The sequence below is a fragment of the Vigna unguiculata genome, chromosome 11 (genome assembly GCF_037176805.1).
Source record: "Vigna unguiculata cultivar grain cowpea cultivar isolate G323 ecotype 2 chromosome 11, ASM3717680v1, whole genome shotgun sequence".
NCBI classification, from domain to species: domain Eukaryota; kingdom Viridiplantae; phylum Streptophyta; class Magnoliopsida; order Fabales; family Fabaceae; genus Vigna; species Vigna unguiculata.
In genome coordinates this window covers 8,410,189-8,433,165 of record NC_140802.1, presented here as the reverse complement: position 1 = coordinate 8,433,165, position 22,977 = coordinate 8,410,189, and the positions used below count along the sequence as shown (strand labels likewise).

The 22,977-nt window shown below is 29.8% G+C and overlaps 2 protein-coding genes across 2 annotated transcripts; one reads left to right on the top strand and one right to left on the bottom strand.

Moving 5' to 3' along the window:
- Positions 1–713: 713 nt before the first annotated feature.
- LOC114170030 (cytochrome P450 72A397-like) lies at positions 714–8,820 on the top strand. Its single transcript, XM_028055496.2, has 5 exons — positions 714–1,211; positions 1,394–1,611; positions 6,216–6,460; positions 6,831–7,218; positions 8,249–8,820. The coding sequence occupies exons 1-5, from the start codon at positions 935–937 to the stop codon at positions 8,672–8,674; spliced, it is 1,554 nt and encodes a 517-aa protein (XP_027911297.1). The 5' UTR covers positions 714–934; the 3' UTR covers positions 8,675–8,820.
- Positions 8,821–9,960: 1,140 nt separating this feature from the next.
- On the bottom strand, positions 9,961–13,962 carry LOC114169583 (uncharacterized). The gene is made up of 7 exons (XM_028054808.2): positions 13,808–13,962; positions 12,482–12,849; positions 11,989–12,216; positions 11,496–11,850; positions 11,283–11,410; positions 10,986–11,121; positions 9,961–10,416 (listed from the first exon to the last, which is right to left on the bottom strand). The coding sequence occupies exons 2-7, from the start codon at positions 12,823–12,825 to the stop codon at positions 10,177–10,179; spliced, it is 1,431 nt and encodes a 476-aa protein (XP_027910609.1). The 5' UTR covers positions 12,826–12,849; positions 13,808–13,962; the 3' UTR covers positions 9,961–10,176.
- Between the last annotated feature and the right edge of the window lie 9,015 nt (positions 13,963–22,977).

Sequence of the window (22,977 nt, the reverse complement as noted above, 5' to 3'; positions counted from 1 at the left end):
AAGAGAGACAAAGCAAACTCTAAACTTAATCCCTTTGTTTTCTCTCGATTTAAGTTCCAATACGTATTCAGTGCCACATCACCAATTATAAAAATAAATCAATTTTTTTTCCAGGTTTTCACCTCCTAATAGCACGTAAGGGAGTAAAAAAGGAACAATTTTTAAGAAGTCAGATTATCATTTTTCTTCAATTATTTACAAAAATCAAAATACCAATGACTGGTGCTTCAGAAATGTTATTAATATTGATCGTTAAATGATATTTGTACACTAGTGTGATATAACACGTGAGTAGAGGTAACTTTGCACTGGTGTATCTTAAATAGACATAATATACTTAAAAGTTTTCGACAAAATATTATGATAATTGTTTTAATTTTATTTTATTAAGCGCTCTTAAATAACCTCTTTATTTTAAAAATAAGTTAGTATAATATTGCTTTATCAAATTGACAATAATAAAGTAACAAAAAAGGACACATGATATGAATATTTTATTAGAGGCGTCATAGGTTTACATTTGACTTGTTTATAAAATGAACAAAAATGAAATGTGACATGTAACCTCTTTTCTTATTGTCACTAAAACCAACTTGGTTATTCTATGACATAGATGATCCTATATTACATGAGCAACAAAATTTGATTTTTGTTATACAGTATATAATTTTCATTGTGTCTATCTCCACCTAGAACTGTCCGTCAAAAATTTCTTTCAACTATTTATAAAAGAAAAAGAAACAAAGTTTACAGAAAGCAGAGGTCGTTGTCCCATAAATTTCAACGATACATGTTTTGGTGTTTAAGCATATTAGTGTTTTGTGAAGTATTTGGAGGTTGTTCTTGTCCGTACATGTGCATAACCTTGTCGAGAGACTCTTCTCTGTTTCAGATTATATAAACATTCCAACTATAGACAACTTTGACATCGGAAATGGAAGTTGATGCAGCAATGATGTTTGTTGGATTTTTGGTTGCATTTGTTATCATATTCTTAACAAAAGCACTGAGTTGGGTGTGGTTGGAACCCAAAAGGGCAGAGAGATTCCTCAGACGACAAGGCATAAAGGGTAACCCATACAAGCTTTTCTTCGGAGACATAAAAGAAATCAACACGATGCAGCATCAAGCGCAATCTAAACCCATACACATCGACGATGATGCTGCAACTCGCCTAGTTCCGTTTCAAAATCAATTGGTCAAAGTTTCTGGTATGCTTTCTAATACAACCTTTAACAAATGATTTTAAGGCTCAAATTAGTTCATACTGTGATTAGTAATCTCAATTTTCTCAGTCTTCTTCTACCTAATCATCAATAAACATCTTTGTTTTTCAATGATTATTATATATATATATAAGCTTATTTAGAAAATAAGTTGATAATTTTTGTAGGTAAGAATTCATTTTTTTGGTATGGCCCTAAGATTACTGTGCATATTATGGAGCCTGAAGCAATAAAAGAGGTTCTGAACATGATAAATGATTTTCCAAAGCCAACCCTTACTCCACTTGCAAAGTTCCTGATAACTGGACTTGTAGATCTTGAGGGAGACAAATGGTCAAAGCACAGAAAGATCATCAACCCTGCATTTAATCTCGTCAAGCTCAAGGTTTTTCTTTTTTGAATTTTCTTGCTAATATTTTTTTGTTGTTTTACACGATTTGTGAAGTCTATATTAAGAATTGAGTTTTAAATCTAATTCAATCTTCCTAAATTTCATTTATATATTATAAATTTATTAAATTTCCAATAATTATTATTAGTTTTCATAGAGTAATATGTTATTTGTAGTTTGAGATTTATAGTTAACATACTATTGTAAAGAAAATTGATAGACCCTATATCGATAGGATCAATACTTTTAAGTCAATATTATAAATAAAGTTTCTTTATAGTTGACATAATAATTGAGTTATCTGGTTGATGAGTGACGATGTTGACCAATTTACTCTGTTTTTGCTTGTTCTCTATTCGGTCCATAATAAAATGTGTAGATGGATTAGTCCGCATAAGATTTGCGGATTAATAAGTATTACTCCAATGCAATTGTGGGTTTGTAACTGGTCCCTACAAATTAAATAATAATAATAGTACTTTTGTAATTTTTTAAACTCAAATTTGAATATTTTATGGAAACGAACATTTAATGCAAACATAACAATTATAAAAAAAATTAAAAAATAATGATGTTATTATTTACTACAATTACAAAAATAAAAACTTAAAGACTAATGATGTTAGGATTTACTACAAATAAATAACGAAACATATGACAAAAAATATATTAAAGTGGATTATGAAATAAAAATCTAGATATATAATTAGCCTACACTTTGCCACGTTTGGGTTTCAAGTTACGAAATTTAAATTGAGGCTAAATTTCACATTTAGTAAAAATGAGAAAGTTTAGCAACATATAAGTAAGATAATGCATAAATACATTATTTTAAGATTTTAGGTTGGTGATAATATCAATCATTTGTCTATTTGACTCAAGTCTCATTGTTGTTAAATATTCCTTGATGAATTTTCCTCAAAAGAGTAATCAATTTTATAAAAGTTTATGGTTTATCTTGGTAGCTAATTCAGACAAGTATAATATGACCATGTATCAAAAGTCTTCTTAACAAAAGTTTCAGGAAAGTGTACCCCGTTATGAGGAACAATGATATAATTAAGGGTTGCTAATGGGTATTCGTGGTTAGAAATGATTATACTTGAAGGAGATGTACCAATGAGAAAGAGACTCACAATTGAGGAAGAGATTATTAGGAATTCAAGTGGAGTTTAAAGTCAACATTGAATAAAAGTGAGAAAGTTTAGCAAGATATAAGGAAAAGACCTACAAAATAATTGTCTTAAGATTTTGGGTCAGAGATTGTGGTAATTCCTTATGCGGTTTTGGCTCACATCGCATTGTTGTTAAACCTCCCTAATGAATGGTGTTGGGTTGAGAGTGGTGTCAATGCCTTATGTGGTTGGGCTCAGATCTTATTGGTGTTGTATCTTCCTAGTGAAACCCCCTCCTTAAAAACCTAACAAACTAAACTTAGCATAGTTATGATGGATAACATTTTCATCGTAAGCAAGAAAATCCCATTAAAATCAACATTTTTTCTCTATCTAAAGTCTTTCACCACTAATTTTGCGTTTTACCTTGAAGATGTAGAATAGTCTCTTGTTTCTCCCTGAAAATTCACCTATTCTCTAAAAAATATTCTCTTAGGCATTTTTTTACTAAGCCATAAGTGTGATAATCAGGCAAAGATTTCATTTCATCTAACATTGCACCCATTCACTACTATTTTTCTTCACTTTACAAAGCTTTTTCTAAACACTCAAGTTCTCCACCGTTAATTAAGGTTACATACTCACTAAAAGGATACTTAAAAAATATTTCTCAGCATGTTAGACCTACTAGTAGGCACTTGTGGCAATTGAGGTGCATCTCTAAGATCATCATTATGAACCATATTATGTTCATCTAAAGCATTATATATTAGAACCTCTAATCCTTCTCTAATATGTTGATCATCAAGATCACCATGCTACTTATCATTTTGAGAATCAGGCTAACACTATCCAAAATTTGAATAGGCAATAACATTGGATTATAATCAATTAGATTTTCTCAAGGGTAGTCTTCTCCATCTTGTTATAATATCTTCAATGGTTTGGTCTTTTATAAACTACAAATCATGATTTACGACTAGCTTCTTCTCACCAGGATTATACAACCTAAATTCAAATTCATCCTAATTGTAACTAATAAAGATACACTATCTTGCCTTCATATCTATTTGCCTTCATATTTGACATTTTTTCCAAACCACATTTTGTTTGGCACCTCACCTTGCAATTATAGGATAAAGATTAGTAACATGCACAAATGCAAGTAATGTCACTCCTTAAAAATGCTTAAGCAACATTGTTTCAAAAAAGCTTATATAGACCTAACTATTTCAACAAAAGTCTTATTAATTCTCTCAACTAGACCATTTAACTGGAGAGTTTTAGGAGGAGTCTTTTCATGTCTAATACCTTATTTCTTCCAATAGACATTAAAGGGTCCACAATACTCACCACCATTATTAGTATGAATGTATTTTATCTTTTTGCCTGATTGTCTTTCATCCAAAGCATGAAATTATTTCTCCATAGTCCATAGAGCCATAGATTCCTGAAACAATCATCAATTAAAGTAACAAAACAAAGTGCAACTTAAAGACTTTACCATTAATGAGCCACAAACATAATAATACATTATTTCAAACAACTATGACTTCCTTAAGGGAAGATGTTTCTTAAATAATACTTTGATTTGCCTAATTGTCGCTAATTACTAATGCATTTTGTTCATCGCTAATTATTTGTCAGTAAATATTACAATTTTTGGTCTTCTTCTTCCTCATGCTCATCTTATTCTTTTTTTCCTTGTTCTTCCTCTTCCTCATCCACCACCATCATCATCACCATGTCTATTGTCATGTTCATCGTCTTCGTGTCTCCTACCTTTGGCTCCTCTTCCACCTCCTCCTTTTTCTCGTTCTCTTCTTCCTTCGTTGCCTCTGCCACTATTTTTGTCGTCACTATCACCATCGCCTTTGCAATTCTTATTGTTGCCTCCCCTTCTTTTTTTTCCCTCCTCTCCTTCTTCTTACCCTCCAATTAATTTATAATGAAGATTTTGTAACATTTGGTAGGAAAAGTGATGTCCATTATACTAACAAATTTACTAATGGATTTTAAGAAAATAAAATTGTTGACAATTTTATCGATGAATTAAAAAAAAGAATTGCCAATGAATTTCGAGAAAAACCAATTACCAATGGATTTCTTTTAAAAAGATTCATTACCAATGGATTTATTGACATGTTTTAAAAGCATTCAATTATCAATGGATTTGCTCAAGAATTTTACAATAATGCTTAAAGCTCAAAGCAGGAACTTTGGCTCTTATTATACTGATGTAATTTAACAACGAAAATATTTGTCGATAATAAACAATATAAATTATTGATAGATTTTACCAATATATCCATTACTAATGGATATTTCCATCAACAATAAAAATTCTAATTTACCGACAAATATTATCAATAGATCTATTAATACTACAAATTCTCATATTACATGAGAATTTTCTTGTAAATTTGTTAAAAGAATTTGCAGGAAAAGGTTTTTTCCTGCTATTTTTTCTAAGAATTTTAATTGGCAGGTAATTCCTTTGTGGGTAATTATTTCCTACAAAATTATAAAATTCGTAAGTATTTCTTACAAAATTTGTTGCGAAAAGTGTTTTATACAAAATATTTTGCAAAAAAATTGACAGAAATTTTCTGCAAATCTTTTTTTCATAACAAAATTTATAAGTATTTTCTACAAAAAAAAATCAAAACAAAATTGACAGGAAATATAAGTTTTTTTAGTAGTGATTACTGATAGATGCTTTCGGAGATAATTAAAATTCTAAAATCCATTGATGAAGTATGTTTGTAAATTCTATTTTACCGAACAATTTTTTTCCATCGATAAAATGTCATCAATAATTTTGTATTTTTTTGTAGTGGACCAAGCCTTCCGTGCCATAAAGATACTTCCATATATAAATATAACATTTACACTATTTTTAGCAACCAAAGATTTAATCTTATACAATTTATAATTTTTCTTCTCTATCCATATCCAAGTTACATTAAGTGAGTTTCCATTTAACATAATAACTATCATCAATCAAATGCACATAAATCATATTAAAACACATCTTAAGTATGTTTAGTTCCTCTAAGTAATAATTACACTATTTGCAAGAAAACATCCTTTGACATACCTTCATTACTCATCCTTAATACTCGAAAATCATTACAAGTATGTGAAGAATTTCTTTCTCAATGTAATGTGTAATATATTTAATCACTTTCAATTATCCATGTGCTTTCATATGATATAATATTAATAAATTTGTAAGCACGAGAAAAACAAGTTCACCACATATAGTAGTAACACAATCATCATGATCATTCTCATTTTGTTGCCCTCCTTTCCTTTTTTAACCTTTTTTCCACAAAAAAAAAAAAAAAAAAAAAAAAAAACTGTTTATTTGGTTGTGTCCATGTTTATTAAAATAATAACCCTCCACATTCTTCTATCTTTACTTGCACATGCATGTGAGTTTTTGATCTTCATTTTTTTAAGGTTTAAAATGTTTTGCAGCTTGTATTGCCTGCCATGTATGATAGTTGTAACCAGATGATGAAGGAATGGAAGATGTTAGTGAGCGAAACAGGATCATGCATGGTAGATGTGTGGCCATTCTTAAACAACTTGACAGCTGATGTGATTTCTCGTACAGCTTTCGGAAGTAACTATGAAGAAGGAAAAATAGTATTTCAACTCCTAAAAGAACAAACTCAACTTACAGCCAAGGTCTTTCGATCTATTTATATTCCAGGGTGGAGGTAAATAAATTATTAATTTACACTTTCATATTGTCAATTTTTTATTCGACAAAGAAAATACACACATGGTGGTACTTCAATATTTCAACCCTTTAGATATATAATAATAAAGGTACAACATATAAATCCTTCATGTCGCTCGCCCATATTTGTTCTTTGAGATTACTTTCTAATTTTTCAATTAATCAATTATTATATATGTTACATGGTTATATAGTTGGGAGGAATTTATGAAGATCACAAGGTTTTGTTCTAATTTGTTGCAATTTATAGAAATCGATAGGATAAATGACTTAAAAAGGAGATGAATAAAAAAGATAAATCATAAGAAGATTCAAGTTAACATTATCATTCTTTTTTCCATTGTTAGGTTTCTACCAACTACATTAAACAGGAGGATGAAGAAGATTGATAACGAAATTGGAAATGTACTTCGTGGAATTATCCAAAAGAAAGAGGGTATTATGAAAACAAACGAAGCTTCCAATGATAACCTTTTAGGGCTACTATTGGAATCCAATCAAAAAGAGATTGAAGATCAAGGACTTAAGAAAGACTTTGGAATGAACACCAATGATGTAATTAACGAGTGTAAGTTATTTTATTTTGCTGGACAAGAAACAACATCGGTGCTACTAAATTGGACAATGGTGTTGTTGAGTAGGTTTCCCAATTGGCAAACACTAGCAAGAGAAGAAGTCATGGAAATTTTTGGCACAAAAGAACCAGACTATGATGGATTAAGTCGTCTAAAAGTTGTAAGTACGAGTTTTATCTTGCTTTCATTAAATCATTAAAAAGTATCACTAAGTTGAAAATATAATTTTAGGATAATTATAAACTTTATGTTAAAACAACTAAGCTTAACTTGAATACAGCATTCATAAATGTCAGAAACTAAATATATGCTCTTAAATTTGAAATAGTTTAATTACTCTTTTGGTCCCTATTTTTGTTCAAAAGTGTCAAATTGATCCTCTAATTTTTTTAAAGTTTCAATTTAGTCCCGATTTTTAAGAAATTGCAGTGTGGTCCTTTTTGTTAAATTTTTTAAAACGGATTAAAGATTTTTCATCAAAATTGAAGTTGTTAATAATGATAATTTGCTTTATTGATGTAATTAACATAATCATAGTGTCAATTTTGATAAAAAAAATCATTGATTTGCTTTAAAAAATTTAACAAAAATGACCAAATTGCATCAATTTTTTTAAAATCTGGACCAAATTGAATTTAAAAAAACTAGAGGACCAATTTGACACATTTAAACAAAAACATGGACCAAAATAATAATTAAACCAATTTAAAACTATACATATTTGAACCTTGTAGATGGACAACATAATGGATAATGGAGAGAGTTTCTGTTAAAAACGGTGAATTAAAATTCGACGTGGATTGTTTATTGATTAATAGATATTTTAAACCAATAACATGTTACTTAAAAAGTATAAACTAAGAAAATAATAAATTAAGTTTTAATCGCAATAGTCCTTATAACTTAGAGTGACTTACAAGTCTTAATCTTCATCAGTAGAAAAATGGTGACTTTCATTAATATAAGCTTTAATTTTCATCTGTTTTTCCTTTTCTAATTTCATTTCAACTAAATCAAGTTTACCTGCTACCACACATTCAATATTTTGTTGAATTTATTATGCATAGAAAAAGTGTTGAGAAATTGATACTTTTGTGTTAAACTTTTATCAGTTTTCAAAATAAATCTCTTGCTTCTGAAAGAATGATATTAATATTTATTCATTACGGTTTCTTGTGGCATTTTCACAGGTCACAATGATTTTGTATGAGGTTCTAAGATTATACCCACCAATTACTGCTCTTACAAGAATCCTAAAGAAGAAAACTAAAGTTGGAAACATGACTTTACCAGCAGGAGCACTAGCTACTATTCCAGTAGTGTTGGTACATCGTGATTCTGAATTATGGGGCAATGATGCAAAAGAGTTCAAACCAGAAAGATTCTCGGAAGGAATCTCAAAAGCAACAAATGGTAAAGTTTCGTTTATCCCATTTGGATGGGGTCCTCGAATATGCATTGGCCAAAACTTTGCTTTGCTTGAAGCCAAAATGGCATTGTCCCTCATTCTGCAAAACTTCAAGTTCGAGCTATCTTCTTCATATGTTCATGCTCCAAATACAGTCATAACTGCTCAACCTCAATTCGGCACGCACCTTAATTTACAAAAGTTATAGTTTGTTAGCCTAAGAAAAGGTTTTTAATGCTTTTCTTTCTTATGTTGTCTGGCTTCTTGCTAGAATATTATCTGGGACTTGCAGAAAACGAAAATCTTATTGTAAACTTATATGTAATAGTTCTTCATGTATTTGTCTTTGTTATATGTTTTTATTGCAAATTATATAGGACAATTTTCTGTATTCATAGAAAAGGAACATGGTTGTATTATTATTCAATTTCAAGAATTCTTATGCAACAAGTACAAGAAAATTTACCAGCTTTCTTTAAAAATCCTCCAAGAAAAAACACAAGGTATTGTATTGAGACACTCAAATACTTCAATTAAGAGAATTACAATATAAAAAACCAATAGCACTTTTCAATATTGTTTGATAACCTTAAGAAATGATACTTTTTTCAAAATGTAAAAGATTATTCTTCAATAACTCTTTTTTGAGGAAACAACTAAGATCATTTGTAAGTATTGAGAAAAAGAGAGTTCTCAAAACCATATAATGCTTACCTGTTAAAAGTTTGAAAACAAAGTGGTCAAGATAATCAATTATATTTAATTATAATTCATTAATTATATTTTTCATATAATCTAGCATTTTCAGCTCCCACCGAATTCTAAGAGGAAAAAACACTCTGACAAAAAAAAAACAGGTACAAATTCGGACCTTCGATACCGAATTCTGTTAATGAAGAGTAAAGTGTTTTATTTTGAAAATCAATCTTGCAATGGGTCTACTTGAGAAAATAAATTGGGAAAATTAGTTCATTTGGGAAAACAATTTGAATCTCAGCTTGTTTATACCTCTTTAACTCAAGTAGCTTGAAAAAAAAGTAATTTTTTAAAATTCCTTTCTTTGCATCACACGTTCCCCAGTCAATGTTGGAACATCACCTTTGTTATTATTGATCACTATTTTTGCTTGCAATCTTAGTTCGTTTATCCTCGTATTCACGCCATCCAATTCGTCAAAAGAGTGGAGAAAGATGAAGTGGAAGTCATTGTATAATTTTATATTTTAAGAGAAAAAAGAACACGACTAAAAATACTATTGCCTCATGGTCAATGAAATAATGGCTTGAATGTTTATTTTCCCCAACAAAACAATGCCATTTATGACAACCTGCCCACGTTGTAATAATAACCTTAAAACAAGGGCACGACCTTAGCACTTCCAAAGAAGGATTCTTGTGAAAAATTAATGCATCACACGTCAAGAAAAATAATATGAAATAACAGGTAATTTCTAGAACTAAACTATAAATTAAGATCCACTTTTAGCCCAGGGTATCAGACTATGATGACAAATTAAATTAACGCAATTCAGAGAAAATCCAAAAACGTTTACAGTGATATACTACGGGCTTCCTCGGTTGAGAGAAGATAAAAACTAATCTAAAGTTCTTCCTTACGGTGTTAAACAACCTACAAGCAGTACTCAATACACAGCAAAACTGCAGGTGGGGAAGGAGAATTGCATCACCAACAGTAAATGCTAAGCAGAACTTAGAAACCAAAGAAGCCAAGCTCACTAGCTTTCTCCTTCTCAAATGTCTCGAAGTACTGGTATATGATTGTTACTGCAAGCAATATTCCAGTCCCTGAACCGATTGCCCCCATGAAATCCGCCAACACAGTCAGGGCACCAATACATATGCCTCCAAATGCTGCAGCAGTGGGAATGTATCGGTTCAGTTCTTTCTGCAGATTTGACTCCCTATGTCCAGGCATTACCATTTGTTGCTCCTGTGAATTCAAAACCATGATACTATGAGGCAAGAGAAATTAGCATCAAAACATATTCAGCTCACGAATTTTTACAAAAGATCAATTTCCATGAGGTCGGCCAGTGTTTGAAGACCAGACTTACCAGCTTACAAAAAACATTACCAATAAAGTTGCAATGAAGCTAGAAAAATTGAATATTTTAGGTAGTGTTTGGTTTAAGTACTTTGGGCTTCCCTTCTTGAAGTAGAGGATTCTCTAACTAGCTTTTATAGAAGCTCAACTTTTTGGCGCATGGTTATTGAAAAAGGAATACTACAAGAACGTTTCTACATTTAGAAAGAGAAGCCTAAAGAAAAGTTGAGGCTAAACACTACATTAGACAATATGTTGGCTTAGATCTAATCCTATGATTAATATCTATTTTGCTTCAAGCTTTTTGAGAGTATATTTGCAGTACTAATTCAATTGGGAAACAAGAATTCAAACATGCAGATACAGAACAAAATGGTGAGAAAACAGGCTCATTGTTATATTGAAGAACTGAAGTTACAAACACAAAAAAAAAAATGCATGTTAATCAGTAGTACCTTCAGCTGCTTTGCAACATCTCTAGCAGATGAACCAGAGACTTCAATCCAAGTTTTAGAGAACAAGGCACATGCTGACAACATAAACACAAGGTAGAACAATGCATGGAAAGGATTTGCTGCCATGTCAGCTAAGCTGCAAAAGAAGTGCCAAAATGGAAATTGAGCAACAAATAATAACAGTGGTAAAATTTAGTTGATTGAATTGAAATTTTAGATCATGTCGGCATAACAAAGTAGCAGAAATTTTATATTGCAATGAACCATAAACCATACGGTGGGCAGCACTTCTCTTACCTGGAAGGTGCAGTGATGTAGTATGCAATACCACCAACAGGAACAGATTGACCACCTCCATATTCAGACTCCTTCCATTTGCCCAATAGATCAACAATGAAGTTTCCACTATACTTTCGGTGTAGAAGCTGAACAAATACAATAAAAAATCTGGTTAAAACTGTAACGAAAATTTATTCCAGATGACAATTTACCATCCTTAAACTTCACTACCTGAGAAATGAAGTAGAGATTGGACACAAGGGCAGACTGAAGAATAATGGGCATGTTGGAGGTATAAAAAAGCTTGATTGGATAAGAACCCTGCTGCCCACGGGCATTCTTTGATCTCACGGGCAAAACCACACGGAAACCTTGGAAGTATATCACAATTAGGAAGATCAAGACAGTAGCAAGCAGATTTGTCACATTGGGAAGGTTTTGCCGGTAAAATGCTTCTCGAAGGGCTCGAACCTTATCCGTTCTAGTTATCAACAAATGGAATAGAGCTATGACAGCACCCTCAAATTCAGCTCCCCGTCCACTATTAATGGTGGTGGGACTAAATGCTTTCCATATGATGTTTTCACTGCAACATAATGAGATAATCTTTATAAGTTTTCTGATAAAAGACCACACACTGCTATTATGAGACGCAAGATCAATGCTGGAAACAGATTATAAACTATTTAAATTATTACTAATAATAAAAGATAATAAAACTTACCATATGTTGGTGGCAATGAATAGAGAAATTCCAGATCCCAAACCATACCCTTTCTGAAGGAGCTCATCTAAACATATCACAATAATACCGGCAAAACAGAGCTGGAGGATAATGAGGATTGCATTTCCCACTCCAAGTTGGCCCACACTACCATACATCCCAGAAAGAACATATGCAACTGCCTCACCAACAGCAATCAAGATGCCAAGTAGCTTCTGTGCACCATTTCTGGAATATGAAAAGAAATTATGTCAATAGGAAACATATATGACAGGGAAAAACCTCACAAAATATGCAAAAGCTCATAAAAACTGACAGCCATAAGACATAACCCAGTGCACAAGATAATAAACTACATGTCATTAAATGAATGATTGCATGAAAAATTGAAACCAACAGAAACAACCAGCTAAATCATAGGTATTGTAAAAGAAAAAATGTAAAAAAAAACATGCGCCAATAAAGTAAATAAGTTACACAGAAAGATACTAACAAGAGAGCACGATCCTCCCGCACATTGTTGTCGACTTCTATTATCTTGGACCCAGCCAAGAGTTGCATTACTAGCCCAGAAGTCACAATGGGAGTTATTCCTAGCTCCATAACAGTTCCACGGTTTGAAGCAAGGATAACACGCATCCAATAGAATGGATCTGCTCCAGTTGTAGAGTGAATTCCATACAGAGGGAGCTGACTGCAAACAAGGAAGATGAACAGAGCAATCACAGTATATATGACCTTCTCTCTAAATGGCACTTTCCTGTCAGCAGTCTGAACTTCCGGAAGAAATGAGAGAAACGGTCTAACTAGGTGAAGAACTCTAAATCCACCTCCCATCTTGTCAGACTACACAAGTCTAACCTGCACCATAAAGTCATAGGACGTAAGAAGGGAGAAAACCAGAAATTGTATTTTAAAAGAACACCTCTGCATCCAAACGACAATTTTAAAATGACAAAAACCAAGTAATGCAAAAGTACACCGGAAATCACAAGTCTTAATGATGTTATTCCATTTTTTATCACTGTATGGAGTTTGGATGGAACAGGAACTGCAAGATTGCAACAATTTCACATGAAATCTGATCATCAAAACCTATGATGCAAGGAGTAGTTCCTATATGTACAAGAGTCCTACCCAGGTTAAGTAGATAAGAAAAATCATTAAAACACAGCAAACAGAGGCCTTATTACTTTGATTATGAACATTCAAGTCATCCATAAAAGAATTAGTGACAATATAAATTATATAAGAAAGGAAAAAAGAAAAGGAAAACAAATCACTTTCGGCTCTAGACAAAATACAATAATGGAAGATTATCACATCTGAAAAAAAGTCATGTGTCCCACGAATTATGAAAAAAAATTACATATTATTAATTAAATTAATTGCTTAAATGTTAAATGAAGATGGACAAAATTCAGAAAATTAGCACATGCATTGACTAAAAGAAAGGAGACAAACCAATTAGATAATCAGTAAAAATCATATAACACAAGCAATCATCACAAACAAAAAATTCAAGATGAGAAATCAATCAAATCATGCCGGCATAGCCACTCTCCTTCAAACAATATGTTGAGTTAGAAGCATTCAAGAACAAACCCTAAAATGACAGCAATCAGAACAATAACAATTTCATCCGCATACAAAGCACACGAGAATTCCACATCATTCCCACAGACCAAAGATTCACAGAACCACGAGACGATTAACCTACGCAAAATGCGGATCGAACAAAGCCAGAATATGACCCAGATCTGATAATCTGAGAATTCTCGGGAACAAATCGAAGAGAAAATATAGAGAGAAGATTTACCAGTTTATTGAAGATATCGATTCGATTGAGAAGTTTAAAGAAAATTTTAAATAAAAGAAAAAATTGAACTGTATGAAGTAGAAGAATGAAGCTTTGTGAATTCTCTAATAATAGGAGCAGAAGGGTTGCAAGGTTTTGAGGCAAGAGAGCGTTTACGTGGATTAACTAATCATATTTTGACACGTAGATTAACTTGATGACATGGCAAGAGTTGTCATTTTTGACTTGTGTCCTAACTTTAACTGGGTCAAGTTTTTTCAAACCAAGCTAGTTTTCGGAATTTTGGGCTGTTAAAAGGAGTTAAAAAAAAATAGATGATTTTCTTTTCCATTTTATAAATGGTTTCAATTCAAAATTGGTCACTACCAAATTGATGTAATTTTTTATAACAAAAAATTTGGTGTGATTTTTTAATTATATTTTTTATTGAATAAAACTAATTTTATTATTTGGAACAAATTAAAATATGTAACTGTGATTAAAAAAAATAGTTATTGTAAATTCTTTTACTCAAGTAATCATCTAATCTCTTTATTTAAACTACTCACTTACAAACTTACTTCAGAAGTGGATATGAATATTTACAAATATCATTTTTTTTTATTTTTTCTTACAGTGACTTCATCATCCTTCCAACATAATTATTATTGTTTACAGTTTTTTCTAATTTGATTATTTTAGAGTTATACAAATTTATCATATAACTATATTTTATCAATGTATATAATTTTTTATATGAATTTTATGAAGATTATTACAAATAATCTATAGAAAATTATAAAATTAATTATATAAATTACATAATTTTAAAATTTAATAAGTATATAGTTTATAATTTTATAATATATAATTTTTAATTTTATAATTATATAATTTATAACTTTATAATTATATAACTTATAAATTTATATAATTTTTCAAATTTCATAATAAAAAATTTTTAGTTTATAAAACTTTATAATTATTTAAATTTGATAGTTTTCTGTAAATTTAATATTGTAAAACTTACATAATTTTTATACTTTTATATAATTTAAAAAAATTGTATAAGTTTATATAAATTAATATTTACTGTAATTTATATAACTTTATTTTATAAATTATATAATTTATATAATTCTGTATACGTTTATATAACTTTATATAATCAAATTTTTATTCCATAAAAATTTATAATTTATATATTTATGTACTTTATAAAATTTAATATAATTTTATTTCATACGTTGTATATAAAATTTTCTAACTATATAATTTTTATGCTAATAATTAATTGATTTTATAATTTGTATAATTTCAGAATGTTTATACTTTGTATAATATGTATGCTTTTATAATTGTTAAATTGTTAAAGAGTAAATTATTCAGTTGGGACGTGTTAATTTGGTTTATGTTCTAACAAATGTTTTACTTGTGTTTCAAATTTTAAACGGTATGTCAATTAGGTCATTTTTATTTTAAAAACTTTAACAACAAACAATAATTGTGTATTACATGTCAAATTGTGGTTTTTTTAATTTATTTTATATTTGTCTTAAGTTTTTTAATTTCTTTTAATTTTTATTGAAAAAAATTTTTTTGCCATGTGTCAGGTTTCTAGTGTGTCACATATCAGGTCCCTAATCCTAATGTGCCTTGTGATAAAACAATGTCATTATCTTGATTTCAATTTAGTACTTACATATGTTTTATTGTTTCAATTTAATCCACACATCTGTCTTTTTAATTCAATTTAGTCCCAATTTTTTTTTTCGAAATCGAGCAATATTGTCTCTTTCAAAGTTGATACTAAATTTATAGTTTATATAAATATTATATTGATATAAGTATGATTAATTTTTCTTTAATTAAATAATGAATCATGTGAAACCCCCTTTTTTATTTAAATTCTGTTTTAAGAGAGAGTTTGGGTCTAGCCTCTTAGGGTCAACCCATTATGGGGACCCCCAAGACCCCTTCCAGCCCTACCAAGCTCTCACTTGTCTCTTTTCCTAAAAACAGATCCATCCCCTTCCTCAAACTCTTGAACAGCAGCTCTGCTAGGACACAAGTTCTTGCCTCCTCAAGTTAGCAAATCTTCTTTGCTCAGAGCTGCCTGAACTCATATCTTCATGTAAGTAGAACCCAACCTTCCTTTTTCTAGTTGTCTTGTTGTGGCTCTGCCTAGGGTTCGTCCTAGTAACCCTATTATTTTTCGTGTGCCAATATTTTTTTCAGCTCCTTAATCTATTTCTGGAGCTGTGTTGCTCTCTTTGGGGTTTTGTTTTCGTTTAGCTAAGTTTGAGTAAGGTAAGGGAAACTAAGGTTTATGTTTTAAGTTATTTTGCTTATCCCTGATTTGTTTTACGTTACTGGTGCTTGAATAATGTTGATAGTTGCATGAATCCGTATGGTGTGTGTGTGCATGGTTGAACAGGGAGCTACATGTGCAAACAAGTGAGAAACCTGTTAGTCTCACCTAAGTGGGTGACCCTCGCCTAAGCGAGAGTAGCAGGAACTCGCCCTTGGTTCCAGCGCGAGTTGTCGCCTAAGCGACAAATTGTGTTTAGAGCGAGAAGTGGTCTCGCTTAGGCGAGGTGTTGTCGCTTGAGCGAGAACTCGCTAGAACCCTACAACAACCCTTGTCGAGCTCTCGCCTAGGCAAGAAGGGCTCGCCTGAGCGAAAGAGACCCTTTTGCCTAGGCGAGGACCTTTAGCTTGGGCGAAAATTCCTAGCAGAAGCTGTTGTGTTGGCTGATGTGGCTCCATGCTTGTGTTAATTATTTTTCCTTGCTCATAGTGTGTGGCCATGCTAGATATGTATGCTTGAATGGGACTGAAATGAATGTGTCATTATGAAATGAACCATGACTTGGTTGGAATGAATATTGGTATGCATTTGAAAAGTATGAGATGAAATGAAAATCTTATTATGTTGAGTATGAAATGGAAAACATGACTTGTTTGTTTGGTGATGGTTTGGCATGAGAATTGAATGCTTATAATGACATGTGAAATTGTTGGTAAAGGAGTTTCAAGGGAAACTCTTGGTGATTGTGGTTAGTGTATACCTTGATATAGGAGATGTCTAGATAAAGGAAGGTATCCTGAACTCTAATAATTGCTCATGCTCACATAGAGCACAGTGACTTATGTGGTGAGAGTGGCAGGAGGTCCTAGTCTTGGGACATATTGGGCCCAAAGACATTAAAGGATTAACCATGTGTGTGGTTGGGTGATAATCCCTTGCGTCTGGACTCTGCAGAGTTTAGAAACCAGCACAAGTGCATACTTCCTTTAGAATTCTATATCAAGCGTATGATCTGGATATTGAGTCAAAGAGTCTTGTAAATATTTGCTTTCACGTGATTTGGGTGCCTACTGCCTTGTTTGATTATAACATGTTTTATCTTTTGCTTGCTCGATAACATGTTAAAATATTTTACTCTAGCTTACCCTTCTATTTGTGTTCTGTGTTTTGTATGGCTTTTCCTTCTTGCAATGATCACCAATTTTGTTGGTGTGAGCAGATGTGGAAACCCCTAGTGGTTCTCAAAGAGGCGAAAATGATGCATTGTAGGGTGGTCCCCTTGGTCTGGGTTATGGCTGACTGTTGAGATCCTTTTGAAGAACCCTTAGTTTATTGTAAACTCCTTGCTCTATGAGCAATCTTTTGGAAAACAATAGTACTCTTGTGTTATGTTTTATGGCATCGTGGTATGCCTAAGCTTTTATTCCAAGTATACTATGGATAACTGTAATAGTTAGTACATGTATGCTTCATGTCATGTACTCTTTTACATTAGGTTTAATTAATCGTAAGGTACCGAGTTTGGTACTAGAGTGTCAAATTGGTACCCGCTTTTAAAAAAGTGTCAATTGCATCCCAACTTTTGAAAATTGCTTCAATTAGGTCCCTTTCAGACAGAGTTGACTAACGCCGTTAGTCAACGTGCCACGTGTCAATCTGTGGTTTTTTTGATTTTTTAAAAAAAAAATTTAATTTTTTTTTTAATTTTTAAATTTTTTTTTAAATTTTTTTTAAAAAAAATTAAAAATGCCACGTGTCAAGTCCCTATGTGTGACACGTGGCATTGTCAGTGCCACGTGGCATTGTAATGCCACGTGTCAGTGTCACTATCAGATGTCATTGTGATGATTTCGATTTAGTCCCCATTTATGTTTTTTCATTTCAATTTAGTACCTACTTATGTGTATTTGATTCAATTTTGACCTAATAATTTTTAATAATTAAAATATTTTTTAATAAAATTAAAAGTAATTAAGTATAAAAGTTTAAAAAAAATTAAGTAATTGATATTTATATTAAAATTTAGTGGTAAAAGTCATTTTAGTACTTATAAATAACATAACATTCATACAAATAATAAATTTGGTCTGAAATTGAGAGAAACATTATAAATATTAGTACTTAATTTTGTAAAAATATTTATACTTAATTATTTTTAATCTTATAAAAAATGGATTACAAAAATATTTTAATTATTAAAAAAAAAAATTGGGACAAAATTGAATCAGATACACATACTTAGGTACTAAATTGAAACAAAAAGACATATGTGGGGACCAAATCGAAATCAACACAATGACATCTAATAGTGACACTGACACGTGACATTACAATGTCACATGGCACTGACAATGCCACGTGTCACACACAGGGACTTGACACGTGGCATTTTTAATTTTTTTTTTTAAAAAATTTTTAAAAAAAAATTTAAAATTAAAAAAAAATTAAATTTTTTTTTAAAAAAAATCAAAAAAACCACAGATTGACACGTGGCACGTTGACTAACGGCGTTAGTCAACTCTGTCTAAAAGGGACCTAATTGAAGCAATTTTCAAAAGTTGGGATGCAATTGACATTTTTTTAAAAGCGGGTACCAATTTGACACTCTAGTACCAAACTGGGTACCTTACGAATAATTAAACCTTTACATTATAATTATGTGATGCTTAATTTTAGTAGATTACTCTATTAGAAATAGGATGTCACAAATCAAATCTTATCAATTAATATATGATATATTAAAAAGTTAATTAATGTTTGGATTTTGAAAAATATAATTAAATTTAATTAATTAAAGAAAAATTAATTACAAAATTTAATTTGTATAACTACATATATGTATGATATTAATAATTTTAAATTCATACATTAAGTAATAATTAGTAATTGGACAATTAATATTAAATGGTGAATTAAATTTCATTAACTAATATATTATATGTTAAAAAGGTAATCAAAGTATGGATTTGAAAAATGTAATGTAATTTAATTTAATTAATTTGAGTTAACTAAAGAAAGAATTAGTTAAGACATATGTGGAGACTAAATTGAATGAAAGATATATATATATGTGCGGACGAAATTAAACAAAGAGATAAATGTGGGGACTAAATTGAATCTAAGAGACATATTTGGAGATTAAATTATATTAAAAAGACATATGAAGGGACTAAATTTAAATAAAAACAATCTTGATAGTGACAATACAATACATATCATTCATAAATTTTAAACAAAGTCCAAATAACCCATTTACATAATGTTGAATGACAGTTTACAAAGAAATGAAATTTTCTTAAAACTAATTGATACAAAAATAACTCATTCAAAATCAATATGTTAATATTTTAATTATGTTTTTTTTATTTTTTTTTTAATTTAAATTAGAGTATAGTGGGTATGTGTATTCACGGGTATGGATACTATGATACCCATACCCGTCTCGTTAACATGTGGGTATTAAAAATACTCATACCCATTACTTGGGAATATCCATTTACAATATCCATTTCTTACCCGTTGCAGGTTTTATCCACGGATACCTGCGAGTACGAGTTTTTTTGACATCCCTAAAAGCAATGTCAACCCATCATGTAATGTGATGGTCATCTCGCGAATTGGAAGGCATAAATTATTGTGTTCCTGTGTCACATGTCCATAAAGCATGAAAGCAAACCTCTATTTACAATGTCACAACTTATGTTGCTGAACGACAGTAATCCAAAATTAAGTACCATACCTTCAATTTGTGAATAAGGTCCCCCAAGCTTGTTTTGGTTGTGACCTGGGAGATCAACTTGAGTTCTCCTCAATCCTGAAAAAAAAAATCATGTTTGTGATCGTAAATAATTTTCACCATCACCAAATATAATACTTAACTACAATTTTTGTTTCTTACCTCAACCTCCCAAAATCTAATTACAACATGAATTGCATAACTCGCTAATAACCACTGGCGGATTTAAGTCAATATTTGTAGAGAGCCAAAATACACTCAAAATTTATATATTGAATTGTTGTGATTAATACAATCAAAATGAATACATAATTTAGGATAGTAGTAATTATAAAACAAATCACACATTTAAAGAATTGCCTTTCTTCCATCATATTCTTGAACTCATTAATAATTGAATCAATATTAAAATTTTCAGCTATTTTTTTTTCAATGTAAATAATCATATTGTCGACAAAAAATTCATCCTCCATTTTATTTCGCAATCTTGTTCATTGTAGACAATTATCTTTCTGTTATAACTGTAGGAACAAGAATAGTTAAAATAAGACGAGACAACTTAAAGATAATCAATCAAGTAGATGTATTTGACTTTTTTGTTTTTGTCAAAGATTTATTTTTTTTTTGTTTTCTTCCTCACGATACTCCCCTTTTATCAATTTTAAATAATTAATCTATTTTTTTTATTTCTTCATATAAATATACCAATGTTTAAAAAAATAAGACAAATAGATAATTTATCATAATTAATAAAAAATTGAAATATGTAATTAATAAAAGAAAAATCTATGATAATCAAGCCACACTTAAAAACTGATTATGAAAAAGCACTTGGTGCATTACTTTTTCTTCTATATTCATAAAAATGAATATACAAAATGCTCGTAAAATAAAAAATAAAGTTAATTATTAAACTAATATTTTACTATCAAATAAGACAAAAGAGAATTATCTTTTTTTTTCTTCAAGAATAAAAGAAAGCATACAAAAAAAGAGAGTACAAAATAATGAATTTGTGTTCAACTTCTTTTTTTTCTTCATAAACAAAAGAAACAAAATAAGTAGAAGTAAATAGTGGGTAGATTACGTGAGAAACTCGTAAAGACAATGATAGAGAAAATAAAAAATATCTTAATAAATTTGTTTATTTTTTATTAAATTTGATTTTATGTTTTATTATTTATTAACATTAAATATTATATTTTATAAAATAAATAAAAAGATAACTAATTTAATTTTCATCAATTTCTAATATATATTCTTATTATTTAAAATTTAAAAAAAATCAATTTTTTTACATATAATTTAAAAATTAAAAAACAAATCATTTTCTATATACCACGTATAAATAAAAAAAATTCAAAAAATTTTGGGGAGCCACACCACAAGAGAATTTGTCATGCACATTAACTCCATTTGTAGTTGCATCCATCACACAACATCATTCTCATCTCAAACTTGTTCGTGATCTTTTCTACTTATTATTTACATTATATATTTATACCTATTATCACCTTGAGATGAAACTCCTCTTGTCTTAATCATAAGTTTATATATTATAAAATCATTATATTAATAACATAAAATTAATTAATAATTTTGTCCTTTTAATCAAAAACTAATTTATTTAAAAAAGTGATACATTTTAGATTGTGCGATTTAGAATATAATTCTAAATAAAAAATACATTTGTTATTGTAATGTATTTAAAAAATATATATATTTCAGATTTTGCAATTTAAAATATAATTCTAAATGCAACATGCATAATCTATAATATATTAAAAAAATACAATTAATGACAATTCTGTAAATCCAGTTCGGAAAATGCATAAAAACACAAAAATCGAATTTTGTTTTTTCGAAAATGAACCTGTTCAATAAGTTGGTGGCAGGGGCAAACGACTAAAGAGGGGTGCGGCCCCTAGTGGAGTGAAAGATGGAAAAGAGAATAAAATTTGGATTTGTATTAATTTTTTATGGGTATAAGGGACATTTCATCACCAACCAGTAACGCGTTTTACTATACCACCAAGAAGCCCAATAATGGCAAAGTAGATTTCTCTCCATCGAAACTAGAAATTGAAAATCAAATACTTCTTGGACTATTTTCTTTCAACATCGAATTTATAAACATTTTTTAAGAAACTTTTAATTTTTATAATATTATGTATTCTATATAAAAATTTAGTAATACTAATTATTGTTGTGGGTTGCACAATAGTCTCATGGCGGAGGTTAGGTGGGTCAAGTCACAATCCAAATGAAATTTTTAGTATGATAATTGCTAAGGGTAAGATGATTGCATGTGACATCAATTGTCCTGTGATGGAAGCCAAGTGGATCGAGTCACAATCGAATAGTGAAGCTTAAACTGTTACAATCTTAAGTAAAAAAAGTTGTGTCTGAATAATAACTATAACTGTTGGCCTAGTAATAAGCATTCGATCCTAACAATTGGTATCAGAATCAAGATTACAAATGAATCAAGTCAGGATCTAAGTGGAATTACACTCTTAAATAAAAAAAATATTTCTTCATGACTAATGAGTATAGTTGCCTAATGATAAACATTCCATCCTATCGTTTATAAACCTACATTCATTTTTTTATAAATACCTTTTGGAAATTTATAACTTATAAAAGACGTTATAAATGCTTTATTATAACTTGATATCGTGAAAATAAATATTTAAATAAAAAGTAACATTTTCAATTATTTAAGAAAAAAATTAAGTCTTTTTGAAATATTTATGCTTTTAAAAATGGTATAAATGTTTTTATTGAAACTATAACGAATTGACATTAATTGCTTGAACGTTATTCGAGTTTGTTAATCTTTTAAACCTTTTTACAAAAATGTCATAAGTGTTTCATTAAAACTATGGATAGTTCAAACAAATAAAAAAATTAAAATTTATTAATTTTGTTATTTAAAACTTTATAATATTTTCCTCAAATTTTTTTTTCAATTATAATTTATTTTAAGATTCAATTAGTAATTTATTATTTACTCATTTGAAAATTACTGTAAATATATTTTTCTAATTTTAAAAATGTTGAAAATGTATTACTGGAATTGAGAATTACGGAAATTGTATAGTTAAGTTAAAATTTAGTAACTTGATTGAATTATATTTTTAA

Bases quoted from the DNA above. Each gene is read 5' to 3' on its own strand.
- LOC114170030 (XM_028055496.2), top strand. From the start codon at position 935: ATGGAAGTTGATGCAGCAATGATGTTTGTTGGATTTTTGGTTGCATTT. The intron at 1,612-6,215 runs GTTTTTCTTTTT...AATGTTTTGCAG, and splicing joins TTAATCTCGTCAAGCTCAAG to CTTGTATTGCCTGCCATGTA. The intron at 7,219-8,248 runs GTAAGTACGAGT...GCATTTTCACAG, and splicing joins GATTAAGTCGTCTAAAAGTT to GTCACAATGATTTTGTATGA.
- LOC114169583 (XM_028054808.2), bottom strand. From the start codon at position 12,825: ATGGGAGGTGGATTTAGAGTTCTTCACCTAGTTAGACCGTTTCTCTCA. The intron at 12,217-12,481 runs GTTAGTATCTTT...TTCATATTCCAG, and splicing joins CGGGAGGATCGTGCTCTCTT to AAATGGTGCACAGAAGCTAC. The intron at 11,411-11,495 runs GTAGTGAAGTTT...GTATTTGTTCAG, and splicing joins ATCTCTACTTCATTTCTCAG to CTTCTACACCGAAAGTATAG.